This window comes from Nycticebus coucang, chromosome 22 (assembly GCF_027406575.1).
Source record: "Nycticebus coucang isolate mNycCou1 chromosome 22, mNycCou1.pri, whole genome shotgun sequence".
In the NCBI taxonomy this organism is placed as follows: domain Eukaryota; kingdom Metazoa; phylum Chordata; class Mammalia; order Primates; family Lorisidae; genus Nycticebus; species Nycticebus coucang.
Genome location: NC_069801.1, coordinates 27,064,513 through 27,081,654, shown reverse-complemented (window position 1 = coordinate 27,081,654; position 17,142 = coordinate 27,064,513). Strand labels below are relative to the sequence as shown.

Below are 17,142 nucleotides of genomic sequence, written 5' to 3'. Positions count from 1 at the left end.
GAGAGGAGACAGGAGTTAAAATTGTGCTCAAAGCAATGATAGATCATTGTGCCCTGAGATGCTTTCACAAACCATCATGGAACTTAGGAATGGCCTGGTCCAGTCCCTTTTAGATGAAGAAACTGTCAGAAGTTTTCATGACTGTCCCTTGCTCACATAACTCTAAAATAACAACTTTTAGGCCAATGTCACAAATTGGCAGGCTACTAGGCCATCTCTGGTCTGAAGATAGAGGATTTGGTTTTGTTTTATTTGGCCTACAGGTGCTTTACAACAAATTTCAATTTGCTTTGCAACATCTTAAAATCAGGAAATTGCACATAAAAAATCCAGATTTCTGGCTTCCCTGGCAAAATGAAGATCTGACCAAACGGAACTCGCATTCTCACAGCCAGCTGCCAACACAGATGGAGCACCACCGCCCTTTTTGTTCATTATTTTCTGGGCAGATCTGTGCTTCCCAGTTTGCCACATCCCCCGGCAGGAGATTCTTGGACTCATGAGTACCACTTTAAGGCCTCCATGTCCCCAGATCAGGGCTCTGGCAGTGTCTCCCACAATTAATTAACTAATCCTGCTCCCTGCTCCTTATTCCTCCAGCCGTGACCTGTCCTGATGTCGGCAGCATCAGCGTGGAGCACGGCCGATGGAGGCTCATCTTTGAGACACAGTACCAGTTCCAGGCCCAGCTGATGCTTGTCTGTGACCCTGGCTACTACTACACTGGCCAGAGGGTCATTCACTGTCAGGCCAATGGCAAATGGAGCCTCGGGGACTCTCTGCCCACCTGCCACAGTAAGCCCAGGAAGGGAGGGTGGGAGAGCGTGGCAGGTACCTTTCACGTGAACCGTTTCATTCATGGGATGCACTAGGAAGGGAAAAGGGGGCTTCACTAGGGATTGCAGATACCTCTGTGTGGACACTCACCTAGAATCCGGACCTGGAAAGTAAGAAGTACTTCCTCCTCCTTTAAGGAAGTACTTCTTAGCATCCTGTCATCTTATTAAAAGCTACCTTTGTCTAGCTAAGCATCCACTAATTCCTCTATTTAATATTCATTAGGCCCCTGCTATGTGCCCTATATGCCAGATCCTACAGAGTTATGAGGGTGAAAGATTGTGGTTCCCGCCCACAAGGAGAAGCAGACACATAAAGAATCAAAGATAACGTGGTATGATAAGACCTGAAATTGAGGTGTGTATAGGAAGAATGAGCAGAGCACAGCAGACAGGCCACGTGAGTCTGACCTGAGTCTGCCTTTTTTTCACCACTGTTGTTTTTCTTTGATTCTTTAATAGAGTTTCAAAGGTCAAGGTCCATAGGAAGCAGCTCTGAGGCAAAGGTTTATTAGGGAGTTCTCTTGAGATCACCACCTACAGAAAGCAAAGAAACAGAGGGGGACCAGGACAGGGCAGAGGAAAAGCTGAGCTCTGATAGAGAAACAGTGAAAGCCTCAGTGGACCCCTGGGGAGCTCTGGAGCTGGGGTGGCCTTTGACTATTGTCACAAGTAGGGGAAGACCAGTCATTGGATGCAGGCTGGCCCAGGGAGGGAGCATGGTCTCAGAGGGGAGGACTCTTCACCCAACGCAACCTACGAGGGCTGACAGCTGAGGGTTGTTTGCCAGCAGCTAGGGAAATAAGGGCTCTGAGTGGCTCACCGTGGCATCCACTATGGTAGGAATACATTCCTAATGCTTGGGTAATTGGCAGGGTTTTGTAGAGGAAGTAGGTGATTGGAAAGAGGAAGTAGCTTGTCAGCAAGATGTGGAGTTTGAGACTGAGTGGGAGATGGAGTGGTGTCTTTCAGCACCTGTCGTCCAATACGATGTGTCTTTCTACACACCGTGGTGCAGACTCCACAGCAGGATGTGGCCAAGTGTGTGGCAGAGTAGAAGTCGTGAGCATGTGACAGCCCCACTGCGAGGCAGCCACTCACATTTCAGTGCAGCCTGGGTGGCTGGGCTTCACCACACTTGCCAGCCAGAGGCTCTGGGCTGTGTTGAGCACCTGCTGAGCTCAGCAAAAAAGGAAGCAACGTTGATTTGCAGTGTCTGCCCTGGGCCCATGGAGCACACAGAATCGCCATCTCTTCCCACCCCCAGTGCACATCTGAACCGCTGAGGAGTTTTTAAAAATACACCTGCCTGGGCTCTGTCTCCAGAGATTACTAGTCGTGAGTCCGCAGTGGAGTCTGGGCATCTTAAAAGCTCCTCAGGGCTGGACACTTTGGCTCATGCCTGTAATCCCATCTATTCTGGAGGCTCCCTGAGGCCAGAAGTTCGAAACCAGCCTGGGTGCTCCTCAGGGGCTTCTGGAGACACCTCCATTCTGGTCAGGAGTTCTGGTAGAGCAGTGTTTTTCAACCTGTGAAACTTCTACGGCTCACTTAAATTATGTTGATCCAAAAACAGAGTTAAAAAAAAAAAAAGAATATACTTACTATGCTTTGAACATCTTCTGAAAATAATTTAATTAATGATCTTTAAAATTTTTTGCAACACACCTAAGATCCCTTGAGGGCCCACCAGTATGCCACAGCACACAGGTTGCAAATCACTGCGATAGAGTGAAGTTACACAGATCGTATTACCGTCACTGTTCTTGCTAATCAGAAGCAGCACGTGTCCCTCCTCTCGGGGCTGGCTTACTGTGCATTTTGCTGTCCTTTTAGTCATCTCCTGCGGCGAACTCCCCATCCCCCCCAACGGGCACCGTATCGGGACTCTGTCTGTCTACGGGGCCACAGCCATCTTCTCCTGCAACTCCGGCTACACACTGGTGGGCTCTAGGGTGCGGGAGTGCATGGCCAATGGGCTCTGGAGTGGCTCTGAAGTCCGCTGCCTGGGTAAGTGAACTTGCCAGGTCCATCCTTCCCAGTTCTTGTCCTCAGGACAGGAGGGATCTTTCCCAGGCGGGGATCCGGTCTTTGAACAGTATCATTTTATCTACTGACATAAAATGCTTCATCCAGATGCTGACTGTTGGGCTTTGAGCATGACTAAAACCCTGAACTAGCTTCTGCAGGGCACCCAAAAGGATGAGCAGAGCTGTAAGTTTGATGAGGCAAGCCTTTAAGAGGTTCTTGCTGTGATCAGAAAGACAACCTTCTTATTAGCCCTTATATAAAAAGCCCCAGTCCCCACCTTTGGGAAACTTGCAGGAACACAACCTGAGACTAACTTTTATATTATACGTTTGAAAATTTTACAGACAATATGTACATGTATAGATATATACACATAGACACACACATGCACAAACACACACTGAGGAAATTACAGAAGCATGAAGACAACCCAGCTTACAAAGGACAAAGTTATCATTTCCTCATGGCTAATCCATTCCCTGCCTGAGCCTTAGATTCTAAGGTCCTCTGTCTTCTCACTCCTTTCTCATACCCCTCAAGTCCAAAAGAAGGTCCATGCCACACAAATCTAATGGGATACACTGGATGGTCTGTCCCGGAGTGAATAAGGCTGTACCCCACCCCCACTGTCTGGGGCCCCTGTTAGGGACTCAGTGTTATGTCCACACAGAGCCAAAGGAAGCCGGTAGAAAGAAATGCCAGGAATACACTCTACCCAAACCCCAGTTAGTAAAAACTCACCTCGGTGCCACTCAAGGAGAGGGAAGTATGAATGTAACCAAACCAGCTGTTTTCACTTGGTTGTTTTCAACACAACTCAGCTTCGACTGCTCTAATGTAGACACTGGGATCCTCCGCATAGTAGATGCTCCGTAAATCCTGGCTGGTAAGAAAGGCAGGGGGATGATCTTAGAGGCAGGACACTGTCAATGATCATTTTTCACCCTTGTACAGACACAGAAACTAAAGTTCAGAAAGAGATGGCCATTTGAGAGGCAACTTTAGGATTTGAGGTTGCCAAGGCCTCTACACCATTTCTTTTGCACCCAGAATTCCTAAAGTCACTCCTGAATTGCTACTTTCAGCAGGAGGTGGGACAAGCAAGGAAAGTTTGGATACTTGGTCCTTTTCCCCACCATCCCTGTCTCCGCCCCCGGCCAAGCTGCACCTTGTTTTCTGTAAGTTCATGTTTGATTTACTGTCTCTTTCATCTTCCACCAAAGCTGGACACTGTGGGACTCCTGAGCCTATCGTCAATGGGCACATCAACGGTGAGAACTACAACTACCGGGGCAGCGTGGTGTACCAGTGCAACGCCGGCTTCCGCCTGATCGGCATGTCCGTACGCATCTGCCAGCAGGACCATCACTGGTCGGGCAAGACCCCTTTCTGTGTGCGTAAGTATGTCATCCACTCTCCCTAGTCATGGGCTCAGACTCAGCACGGATGGGCTCCCTTTTTCTCTTGATTAGATTCGCTTGTGGGGTGTTTTTTTTTCCTCTGTATTTGTTAATTTTTTTCAAAGATGAAATCAACTGTTCTTTATTATTTATTTCCTTCCTTATAATTTCTTTTGGTTTCCTTTTTTGTTCTGTTTTAGCTTTTGAGTTGGAAATTTAATCAGTTACTTTCATTCTTTCATTTCTACTGATTTGCATCGATGTCAATGTTCAAGGCTATGGAATTTCTTCTGCTCACTGCTGATTGATTCTAATAATGAATATGTATCACTTATTAAAAATTTTGTAATTTTGGTTTTAATTTCTCCTATTACCTAGAAGATTTTTAATAGAAAGAGTTTTCAATTTCTAGGTCAAAGGGCCTTTTTGTTTTTATTATGTTATTCGTTTCTAATCTTATTGATCTGTATACAATATAATCTACTTCATGGAATTTACTGATGCTTTCTTGGAGACCTAATGTTATGAATGTTCCGTGTGTACTTGAGAAGAAAGATTATTAGGGTGTAATGTTCTACATTTATATATATTCATAAGCTATAGCTTGTTGATGATGTTGACTATGTCTTCTGCATTCTTTCTTACATTTTGTCCACTTGACATGATTTGTTCTGAGAGATGTGTATAAAGTTTTCTATTATTTGTGTATTTCTATTCTTCCTTTTGTTTCCTGTAGTTTCTGTTAAATAAAGGCGTTTACTGTGTTATTTGATGCATAGATGTTCATAACTGTTATATCTCCTTTGCAATTTGTAGTTTTTAGCCTTTCAAAATGACTTCTTTGTCACTTCTAATATTTTTTAGCATGAATTTTACCTTGCTTGATATTTGGCTTGCAACCTGTATTTTCATTCTTTTGCCATTGATCATTCATTCATTTGAGCCTTTCTGGATCTCTTAAATTCAGTATGCCTCATATACAGCATAGATTGGGCCTTGCCTTATGAGCTAATTTTGAAATATTTTTTCTTTTGATAGGTTGCTTAAACTCATTCACATACATTGATATGATTGATTTGGTCTTAATTCTGTCATGTTTTATGCAATTATTATGTGTAAAATGTATTTATGGTATTTCTCTGTATGCATTTTCTTTTCTTCCCCACTCCCCCCATTTATTTTGGTATTTAGGAATTTTTTCTGTCATTTACTTTTGTAATTATAACATTTTAATGCCAGTAGCTCCCTGTTTTCTTATTTAACTTTTTATTACCTACTGTGTCAATTTTTAATAGTTTGCTTTGAGTTTCACTTATTGGCTGTACAACAACCAATGAGCTGCTTCTTTCTTTTCCTCTCTCCTTTTCACTTTTAACTGCATTATTTGTACTTTTCCAGACTATAAAACCTTTATTTATAGTATTTATATGTTATTATTCTACTTCTTTTCCCTTGGGTAGGGTAACTGATTCAACCGACTTCTGTTTTTCTGTTTTTCTTATTTTTTTATTTTATTCCTAGATCTACAATTAAATATATTAAAAACTCACCTATGCTTCTGATTATTTTCCCAGTTGTCTCTTAATAGAGCCAACCTCAGTCTATAGCTGATTCAATAAGGCTTCCTTGCATAATAGTTCCCATGCTCTTGCATGTTTAAAGCTGTTTTTCTACACCAAGGACAGCTACATTGGATGTAAAAGCCTTACTTGCCACTTCTTTCTTTGACTTTTTAAAAAATTCTCCTTAATCGTTATTTTGCTTTGCATGTTACTGTTTTTTTTTTTTCCTCTTGCACCAGGCTTTTTTAATTGTATATATTTAAGGTGTACAACATCTGTTTTAATACACACACACACACACACACATATATATATTCACAGTAAAATGATTATAATGATTACAGTCAAACAAATTGACATGTCCATCTCCTCACATAGTTAGTATCTTTGTATGATAGGGTAGATGAGGACATCTGAAATCTACACTTAAGGAAATTCCCAGCATATGACTATTACTAACTATAGTCATCATTCTGTGCCTGAGATCTCTAGACTTAGTCACCCTGCATAAGTGCAACTTTCAATGCTTTGACCAACATCTCCCTATTTCCCCTACTCCCTCCCAGCCTGGAACCATTGTTCTCTCCACTTTTATTTATTTGACCTTTAGAGTTATAACATTTGTTTACATCTATTTTTCTGATAGGTTATTTGGTGGTTTTCTGGGGGTCCTAATTATTGTTTTTTTCCTTTCCTGAAAAGGTCTAATACTTTTACTAGATTATGCCTCAGAATTAACTGTTTCAAGTGGATTTTCCCAGGTATTTTGTGGGCCTTTGAATATGTAGATTCAGGTCTTCTTTTATTTCTGAAACATTTGCTTAAGTTATAGTTTTAAACACTGGTATTGGCCTAGCATTTTGTTTTCCTTCTTCATCAACTCTGATTAGAGTTGTGTATGTTGGATTTTCCTTGCCTGTCTCCTAGATGAGCCTCTTTCTCTCTGATCCTTTCTATTTCTTTGTCTCATTTTAATTCCTTTGGCTGATTGCCTGACTTTCTTTAATAATTCATTAAATTACCATGTGAGGATAGTCTTCCTTGGGCCTTAAATAATTTAGTCTTTATTTCTCAGTTGATTTTGTCTTTTTCTTCTATTTCTTTCCCATAGTAATCTGTTCTTTTTTATTTTCTTCCCACTTTTTGTCCATTTGTGCTTTTAGTTTTTGATTTTCTGATTCTCAAGGTGATTTTTTTAATATCTCCAAATGCTTCATGTGTTTTGTTTTTGGTGAATACATTTTCATGAGTTCAAATGTTTTGATGCTTTTCTATTTTTTCGTAGAATAGCTTTGTATAGATTTAGGTTAATGCTCTTTATTCATGTTGTCAATTTATGGTGATTTACAAGAGTACCCACTTCTGTCATTGTAACAAATTCTTACTCCCCGATTCATTCTTACTTCTTTCATTTTGTTTTTGAGATTGTTGTTGTTTGCTTGTTTGTTTTTTCTGTTCACCCTTGGTAGAGTGCTGTGGCATCTTAGCTCACAGCAACCTCAAACTCTTGGGTTCAAGTGAACCTCTTGCCTCAGCTTCCCAAGTAGCTGGGACTATAGGCACCTGCCATAGTGCCCAGCCACTTTTTAGAGACGGGGTCTCACTCTGGCTCAGGCTGGTCTCAAACCTGTGAGCTCAGGCAATCCACCCACCTCAGCCTCCCTAGCACTGGGATTACAGGTGTGAGCCACCACTCCCGGCCTCATTCTTACTTTTTTTTTTTTTTATTCTAATTCCCTTGGACATTCGCCTGGCTTTTGTTTGTTTGTTTATTTGTTCATTTGTTTGGTTTTTTTGCTTTTTTTTTTTTTTTTTGGCCGGGGCTGGGTTTGAACCCACCACCTCTGGCATATGGGACCGGCACCCTACTCCTTGAGCCACAGGCGCCGCCCTGCTTTTTGTTTTAACAGAGGCTTGTGTGTGTGTGTGTGTGTTAAGGGAGAAGGCGTGTGTCCTTTTTTGAGGAAAGGGGGTTTCTCTTTTGTCTTGCAGAAGCCCAAATTTTCCCATCTTTGCTTCTTTTTCTATTACCATAAGGTTGTCTCTTTCTTGTCTTCCAGAAGCACACACTTCTGTGTCCCTTTCTTGTAATGACAATTCCAGGATTTCTTCTCAATATGTTCACATTTAAGATGGACTTTCTGGCTCAGCACCTGTGGCTCAAGCAGCTAAGGCGCCAGTCACATACACCTGAGCTGGTGGGTTGTAATCCAGCCTGGGCCCGCCAAACAACAATGACGGCTGCAACCAAAAAATAGCCAGGTGTTGTGGCAGGCACCTATAGTCCCAGATACTTGGGAGGCAAAGGCAAGAGAATCGCTTGAGCCCAGGAGTTGGAGGTTGCTGTGAGCTGTGATGCCACAACACTCTACTCAGGGTGACAGCTTGAGGCTATCTCAAAAAAAATAATAATAAGATGGACTTTCTCTTTCTAGCAGTGATTTCAGGTCAATAGTAGGCTCTTCACCTCTTCCTCTCTTCTCTTTTCTTACAGTCTTACTGTCTGCAAACGCTTGCAACAGAGGCATGAGAAATAACTGCCTGGGTTTAGTGTTTATTTCTCTACTTAAAATGTGTAGCATTCTCTTTCTTCTAGTTGTGCTGCAGGCCTGGCTTTTCTATGCTTGTATTTGTCCTTCTTGTTAATGCGCATTTTATTTGGATTTAAGTGACTACCATTATCCTTGGCTGCCTGGAAGAAATTTGGAAAATCCTTCACTTTTTTACATTTTAAACTAAAGAGTAAGCTTTTTTATAAAGTATGGGTTTTTCCTCATAATTTTGTAAGGCAGGTTTTTGCTTTTAAGTCTTCTTTATTTGGCTTTTCATATATGGGATAGGGCCATAAAATAATGAAACTTGCTCAATAAATAATGTGTGAAAATTAGTCTTAATAACGTCTTAAGTATTAGCGTTCTAGAAAGCAAGACCCAAACTAAGATAGATACTTAGATATCTAAGTATAGATACTTCCAGATATTTCCAGATACTTCCCACACAGATACTTCCCAGCTACTCAGGGGACTGAGGTGGGACAATCCCTTGAGCCCAGGAGTTCAAGACCAGGATGGGCAACATAGCAAAACCTTGTCTCAGAAAAAAAAAAAAGAAGAAGAAGGCAAGACCCATTTATATTCAGTCACTCTGTCAGATGTATCTAAATAAAACGTATTTATTTAGTTCTACTCAGAAGATGCAAATTCTATTGCGCCGAGATTTAGGTAATGATAATAGAAAATGTTGAGGTCTAGATAGAGAACGTCTGCCTGGCTCAATGATAGTGCATTTCATGTATTAAGGGCCAGTGTGTGGAGTAGTCAGGCACCCAGATGTGGGTCCAGAATGCCCACATCCGGGACTCACAGCTCACCTCTACCCCTATTTATCCCAGGGCAATGGGATTACAGACTGTTCCGTTTACCTCCCTATGTTTCCCTTTCCTTATCTACAAAAAGCAGGTGCCCCAAAAACTATTCTGAGGATCCGATAAATCAATAAACAGTTAGAATGGTTCATGATGCAGATGCTGAGCAGCAGCAGCTGTCATCCTTGTTGTCACTGTTGTTGTTGTTACAATGCTGACAATAATGCTGGAGGTGGTGGGGACCCTGACTCCCTGCCCCATCATGGAATCCAGGATCTCCTACACCAAGCCCAAGAGTCTGGAGGAGGACAACAGTGAAAGAAAAAATGTCTGTTTTTCCTCCGTGATGGGCACTGTTGTTAGCTGCCATCACATAGAAACTCAAGGTTTCCAGTCTCAACCAGACTCTCAGAACTTCCCGGTTCTTCCCACTCGGCCCTCTTACCCCTTCCTGTCACACGATATCACAATTCCACCCTTTTTCTGAAGATCCAAGCTCCTCAGCCTCTGGCCATATTCTCAGCAAATAACTAAAGTGCATAGTTAAGGTAGCCTAGAATCAGAGAAGTAGGGTTCAAAACTCAGTCAAGTTTAGAAAGTGTGCCCCTCGAATGAGTCTCTTGACTCCTCTGAAATTCTGTTTTCCGGCGGGGGTAGTGACAGAGCCGGCCTCATGGGGTTGTGAGGATTCAGGGAGCCGGTGCACACCAACCCCTGCAATCAGCTCGTTGTACAGTACTGCTTTCCATTTTGCACAGGTGACAGAAGCCATCAGACGACAACTCCTCCCCCACCCACACACCCCTACCGTCTGCGTCCAGCCTTGCCCTCTCCCTCCCACCTCTGTAGAAGAGTCCGCTCCCTTCCCAAGCTAATCGCTTCCCCACTCTCTGGGTCTCTCCCTCCTGCTTCCTTGGTGAGCTCAGCCTATTTTTAACTCTCTTCTCTGTTACCACTGGCCTTCCCTTCCTCCCATTTCTCTCAGTCTGAAGGCCCGTATTCCTACACATTTACTCCCCAGCTCCTGTGTGCCAGGCACTGTGCTAGGCGCTGGGCATAAACATGAACGGAATGCATCATGGTCTCTGCCCGCAGGAAAGTCAGCTTTACATGTTCCTGCGTGCAAGACCCTACAAAGCGCTCAAGCTTCCTCAGCACCTTGCTTTCCTTCCCATAATGCTTAATCCAACCCATCACAGCCAGCATTCTTCTGCATTCTGCAGAAAAACAGAACAGTAAGATGGGTAGAGAGAGAGAGAGAGATTTATTTCAAGGAACAGGCTCACTCATTTTTGTATACTGACAAGTCCAAAATCTTCAGTATAGGCTGGAGACCCAGGAAAGAACTGCAGTTCAAATTTGAAAGCAGTCTTCTGCTTGAATCCCCACTTCTTCCAGGGGTGTCAGTCTTTTTCTTTTTCCTGTGTTTCTGTCTTTTTTCTTTCTTTCTTTTTCCTTTTTCTTTTTTTTTTTTTCTGAAATAGACTCTCACTCTGTTTCTCAGGCCAGAGTGCAATGGTGTCATCACAGCTCACTGCAACTTCTAACTCCTGGGCTTTAAGCAGTTCTCCTGCCTTCATTTCCCAAGGAGCTGGGACTAGAGGTGCATACAACCACACCTGGCTCATTTTTCTACTTATCGTAAAGACAAAGTCTCTCTATATTGCTCAGGCTGGTCTCAAACTCCTGGCCTCAAACTATCTTCCCATCATGGCCTCCCAAAGTACTGGGATCTTAGGGGGAAGCCACATGCCTGGCCCAATCTTTTTCTGTTAAGGCCTTCAACTGATTGGACAAGACTCACCCACATTATGGAGGGTGACTGACTTGACTCCAAGTCTCCTAATTGAAATGTTCCAAGGCCACTGATCTAGGAGGGTAACTGAACTCTGCATTGGACCTGGTTAGCATTGACTGTGGTTCTTCAAGTTTGGCCCACAAATGGGATGGGTCTGAATCAGCTGATGGCTGGTTATCAGTATATCTGGCAGTAAAGAATGAAGACAGGGCTCCAAGGCAGAAGAAATAAGACAGGACTGCCCACTCAGACCACAGAAAGCTGCAGTTTAAGCCTAAGGCACCATGGAAAGTCGTGGAATGATTTATCTCAAGTTGTGCAAACTATGGACATGCCTTCAAGGAAGATGGAATGTTCCCATGACAATTTCGGGAAATAAATGTTCTACATCAAAAGAGACTAAAGTTAGACTTAGGGCTGAACGTCATTGATGTGCATGAGAGATCTGAACTGAGAATGAATTTTGAAGGTATGGGAGGGTTCACCTGTCTTCTGTTTTGATTACAGCAATCACCTGTGGACACCCAGGCAACCCTGTCAATGGCATCACTCAGGGCAATCAGTTTAACCTCAATGATGTGGTCAAGTTTGTTTGCAACCCTGGTTATGTGGCTGAGGGGGCTGCTAGGTCCCAGTGCCTGGCCAGTGGGCAGTGGAGCGACATGCTGCCCACCTGCAGAAGTGAGTCACTCTTCCTGTCCCACTCACTCCCCACTCCCTCTGCCCAAGAGCAGAAGCCAGTGAATTCAGTCCTAGCATCTGACTCAGACAGGGCAGACTCAGAGCAGAGAAGGGTCTGAAATGGGGACTTTGTCAACTCTTGGATGTAGCCATCTAAAGTATCATCATGGGTTATATAAGGACAGCAAAACTTATTTTCACCTTTCATAAACAAATCATTTATCTTTATCATGTAGGGCCCCATTCTTTCTCTTTTCAAACAAACATGTTCATTTTTCTCACATAAACAAGAAATTTAGAAGTAGTATTATTTCTGCAACTGTTCGGTGAGATCAAGAGTAATAGCTTGGCCTTTCTTCATGGTTGCAAAATGGCTGCTGCAGCTCCTTTGTAACCACATTTAATAGATCCCTATTCTTGATGAAGATATTTCAATAGCAGAGGGTTGTAATGAAAAATAAACAGGAAGCAGAGTAAGAACTGAAATGAAGCAGTAAGGGTGGGAGTGGGGGAAGAAGCACAAAGAGGAAACCAAAGACTCAACTGGCAGACTGGGTGAAGGATGTTCCAGCCCCATTCAGACTATTTAGGAAGAGCTTCTAAAGCTTTTAAAGGTTTTGTACAGCAATGACATTTTCAAGAGGTTCATACATGGTTAAAAGTAGCTTATACCTTAAAGACTTAGCAAAGATTTTTTTCAAACTACCTTTCCTGTCCACCTAATGCATCGGTAAGATAATGGATGTGACAACGTTGGAAGCAAAAGCACACGTAATGGTTTATCCATAATATCGTTGTTCTAAAATCTTACTCCGATTTTGGTGTAAGCTGCTTTTAAAACACTGAAACTTTTCAGAGTCAAGTTGATTCCCCAGGGTAACACTATCTCCCTGAAATACTCATAAAAAGTGATAAAAAGCATTGTTAAAAGAGCCTGACCCCCATTCAGGTCAGTTCAAGTGAGTCAGTTTTACACATGATGAGCTCTTCTATGGAGGCACAGAGACTAGACGTTCACACCCTCAAGGGACCCGTGTGTTCAGATAAACCACAGCGCAGGCTGGGAAGTCAGCAGTAGAGGTTTGTGCGAGGGTGAGCTGACAAGGGAGTGGCCAGCCAGTCTGGAAAGAGCAGGGCGGCTTCTCTAAGGAGATGGTGTCTATCTGCATGCAGAAGGTGGATCCCCTTGACCGGGTGACCAAGGCGGGACCTCAGCCACCGCAGGACCGACTCGCCCTCCAGACAGGATCTGCATTATCTCCTGGTTTCAGTATGGAGGTTTCTCTGTACTTGGCATATGTGCTGCTTTTGACTTCTAAATTACCGTTTTAAGAAAATTCTCATGTCTGTCCCTATGTTTGCCTCTGACTACCCTGTAGTCATCAACTGCACAGATCCTGGACACCAAGAAAACAGCGTCCGTCAAGTCCACGCCAGCGGCCCACACAGGTTCAGCTACGGCACCACCGTGTCCTACCAGTGCAACCACGGCTTCTACCTCCTGGGCACCCCAGTGCTCAGCTGCCAGGGAGATGGCACGTGGGACCGTCCCCGCCCCCAGTGTCTCTGTAAGTAGATGTCACTGCTCAAAATGACTGATGGGGTGGCCCTTGGCAAAGAATGTGCCCTTCCATCTGTGCGTGTGCGTGGATGTGTGCACATATGTGCGTCACACTCTGACTGCTCCTGGGATAGCAGAGCCCTCCTGAGCCAGGGGCTCCTGGCTAGTTGCCACCCCAATTCGTGTGTTCTCTTTCTTCCTGGGCAAAGGCCTGGTCCCTTTCCTCTCTAGTACTGCCACCCGCCTCTTCAGACTTCAGATTTGGCTTCCCTCAGAACTGGCTGCCCACTGGGACACCAGGTCCCCATTTTACCCCTTCCCTTGGAAGGACAGAAACAGAAATACCCCAGGTGCTGGAGGCAGAGCAACCTGGACTTGAATCTGGGCTTGGCCACTGACCAAGCTGTGTGGTTTGGGAGAAATCCATGGACCTCTCAGAGCCTTGGTTTCTTCATCTGTAATACCTTTTCCATAGATTGTTAGGGGATAAAATTTAAAAATCTGTAGCAAGTGTCAACATAGTCTCTGGTGCATAGTAGCAATGAACAATAACTGCCTTAATTAGTATTAGGAAAAGATATAAAGATGACATGTTTTTAAAAAATGTTCAGGGAGATACTGGAATCCCGACATCTAGTCACTGGGCTCATATGTCCTTATGAGAAAAGCGGTCCCTCGGCCTCCTGCTCGCTCTCCTGTGCTTCCAAAAAGTGAACCTTACAAATTCCTCTCTCCCAGTAGTAGAGAAGTGCTCCAGGGGAGGGAATGGGTGTTGAGTTGAGGGCATTCATCAGACCTTTAATGGACAATGTGCATCTGTGTGCCTCCAGTCTGGAGACTCCATGCCTGTAGGTGTGGTACAGCTGCTTGCTGCCTGTAGGTCCTGACAAGACATCCAACCCCTTTTATGACCGGCAAATTGTTTGGAGTTGGAAATGGACAACCACTGGTGTGCGATGGTGCCAGCTGAGATTCAGCGCCCCTGCTGGTTTCAAATTATTTTATCTTATGGTCAAATGAAGCTTTTTATCATAATAAAATGACCCCTAGGTATATGAACGTTTTGCCCCAATGCTTATTTTACCTGAATTTAATAATAATGATGATATAATTTATCATTATCTTGCTAGACAGGCATTTCTCAGAGATCCTGCCGGTGCCATTCCAGACCTCTGTGGTAAAACAAATATCACAGTAAAAAAGAGCCACATGAATTGTCAGTTTCTCAGTGCAGATAAAAGTTATGTTAGCTCTATATGGTAGTCTGTTAAGTGTGCAATAGCATTATGTTTAAAAAACAATGTACATACCTGAATTTAAAATGCCTTCTTTCTAGGGTGGCGCCTGTGGCTCAAGGAGTAGGGCGCCGGCCCCATATACCAGAGGTGGCGGGTTCAAACCCAGTCCTGGCCAACTGCAAAAAAAAAGCCTTCTTTCTAAAAATATGTATAGAATAAGGATCATCTGAGCACCCAGCTAATCCTAATCCTTTTGCTCATATAATCCTGATCTCACTTCCACGCTGATGGCTGCTGACTGATCAGGGTAGTGGTTGCTGAGGGTTGGGGTGGCTGTGGCAATTGCTGAATATAAGACAGCAGTAAAGTTTGCCACATTGATTAACTGTTCCTGCCACACAAGATTTCTCTGCAGCATTTTACCAGCCGTAGAATTTTTTTCACATTTGGAGTTAATGCTCTCAACTCCTGCCACTTAGCGACCAAATTCACATGATATTCTAAATCTTTTGTTGGCACTTCAACAATATTCACGGAATCTTCACCAGGAGTAGATTGCTCCTCAAGAAACCACTTTCTTTGCTCATCAACAAGAAACAGCTCCTTGTCTGTTCGAGTTTGATCATGAGATTGCAGCAATTCAGCCACGTCTCCCAGGCCCCTCTTCTGATGCTCTTCTCTTGAGGTTTCCATCAGATCTTCAGTTTCTTCCTCCACTGAAGTCTTAAACCCCTCAAAGTCATCCATGAGAGTTGGAATCAGCTTCTTCCAAACTCCTGTTTGTGCTGATATTTTGTTTTTTTGTTTATCTGTTTTTGAGACAGAGTCTGACTACGTCACCCTCAGTAGAGAGCTGTGGCATCACAGCTCACGGCAACCTCAAGCTCTTGGGCTTAAACGATTCTCTTGCCTCAGCCTGCCAAGTAGCTGGGACTACAGGCGCCCACCATGACGCCCAGCTATTTTCTTCTTGCAGTTGTCATTGTTGTTTAGCTGGCCTGGGCCGGGTTCGAACCCACCAGCCTTGGTGCATATGGCTGGTGCTGTAACCACTGTGCTATGGGCGCTGAGCCTCGTGCTGATATTTTGACCTCCTCCCATGAATCACAGATGTTATCACTGGCACCTAAAATGGTGAATCCTTTTTAGGTTTTTAGTTTACTTTGCCCAGATCCATCAGAGGATCTATAGCAACTATAGGTTTATGATGAAATGTATTTCTTAAATAATAAGACTTGAAGGGTGCAATTATTTTTTGATCCACGGGCTGCAGAATGGATGTTGTGTTATCAGGCATGAAAACAACATTAGTCTCCTTGTACAACTCCATCAGAGCTCTTGAGCAAGTAGGTGCATTGTCAATGGGCAATAATATTTCAAAAGGAATCTTTTTTCCTGAGCAGTAGGTTTCAACTGTGAGCTTAAAACATTCAATAAACCATGCTGTAAACAGATGTCCAGGCTTTGTTGTTCTCTTTCTAGAGTACAGGCAGAGTAGATTTAGCCTAATTCTTAAGAGCCCTAAGATTTTTGGAATGGTAAATGAACACTGGCTTTAACTGAAAGCCACCAGCCACATTAGCCCCTAACAAGAGCCTGTCCTTTGAAGTTTTGAAGCCAGGCATTGACTTCTCCTCTCTAGCTATAAAAGTCCTAGATGGCATCTTCTTCTAGAGACTAATGTGTTTTTTAGTGTGTAGCCACCTGCATTAGTGATCCTAGCTAGATCTTCTGGAAAACGTGTGACAACGTCTGTATCAGCACTTGCTGCTTCACCTTGTACTTTTGATGTTACACAGACAGCTTCTTTCTTTAAACCTCATGAACCGACCTCTGCTACCTTCAAACTTGTCTTCTGCGCTTCCTCACCTCTCTCAGCCTTCAAAGAATCAAGAGTCAGGGCCTTTCTGTGGATTAGGCTTTGGCTGAAGGAAATGTTGTGACTGGTTTGATCTTTTATCCATGCGGCTAAAACTTTTTCCCTATCAGCAATAAGGCTGTTTTGCTTTCTGATCATTCGCAGCGGCACTTTTAATTACCTTCAAGAACTTTTCGTTTGCAGTCACAACTCGGCTAACTGTTTGGCACAGGGGGCCTCGCATTCAGCCTGTCTAAGGCCACAGTGAGAGGTGAAGGCACCCAACAACTACCCTTGCAATCCCTGTTCTCTGCCAAAATTCCATCATCAAGAACAGCCTTGGTCCCCTGTCACAGTCAGTATCTATGCCATGTCCTGTGCCCTTTCTCAGTGCAAGCCGTGACTTCAAGGATCTCCTACCTTGAAGATTCCATTCAAATAATTACCATCTCTTCTTCAACCATGACAGGTCCCTCTTTCTTGCCCCACCCTGGTCTTCTCTGCACACAACTTCCGGTATGTTTAGATCATATTGCTCCAGTGGCTTCCCCAAATGTTTATAATGTTAATAAAATCCAAATTCCATGCTGTCATCTGACTGCTAGTGAGCTCTCCACCCTTGTTCCCTTCCATTCTTCCCCTGCCTATCCTAGTCCAGCATCCCTGCCTTTCTGGCTGTTCAGACACACCATGCTCACTCCAACCTCTGGGCCTTCATGCCTAAGGCTCCTTCCCTCACGAGGCTCTTCCCCAAATCATGGTGGCTAACTTCCACATAGCACTCAAGTCACTGCTCACATGTCACCTTCCTCA

The 17,142-nt window shown here is 43.7% G+C and overlaps 1 protein-coding gene across 1 annotated transcript in view; it reads left to right on the top strand.

Moving 5' to 3' along the window:
* CSMD2 (CUB and Sushi multiple domains 2) overlaps positions 1-17,142 on the top strand; it is a 580,815-nt gene that overhangs the window by 529,724 nt on the left and 33,949 nt on the right. Inside the window, exons 51-55 of the mRNA XM_053576806.1 lie at positions 601-795; positions 2,673-2,846; positions 4,091-4,264; positions 11,499-11,672; positions 13,052-13,240. Of these exons, the coding sequence (XP_053432781.1) occupies positions 601-795; positions 2,673-2,846; positions 4,091-4,264; positions 11,499-11,672; positions 13,052-13,240 (906 nt within the window). The remainder of the gene's footprint in view (positions 1-600; positions 796-2,672; positions 2,847-4,090; positions 4,265-11,498; positions 11,673-13,051; positions 13,241-17,142) is intronic.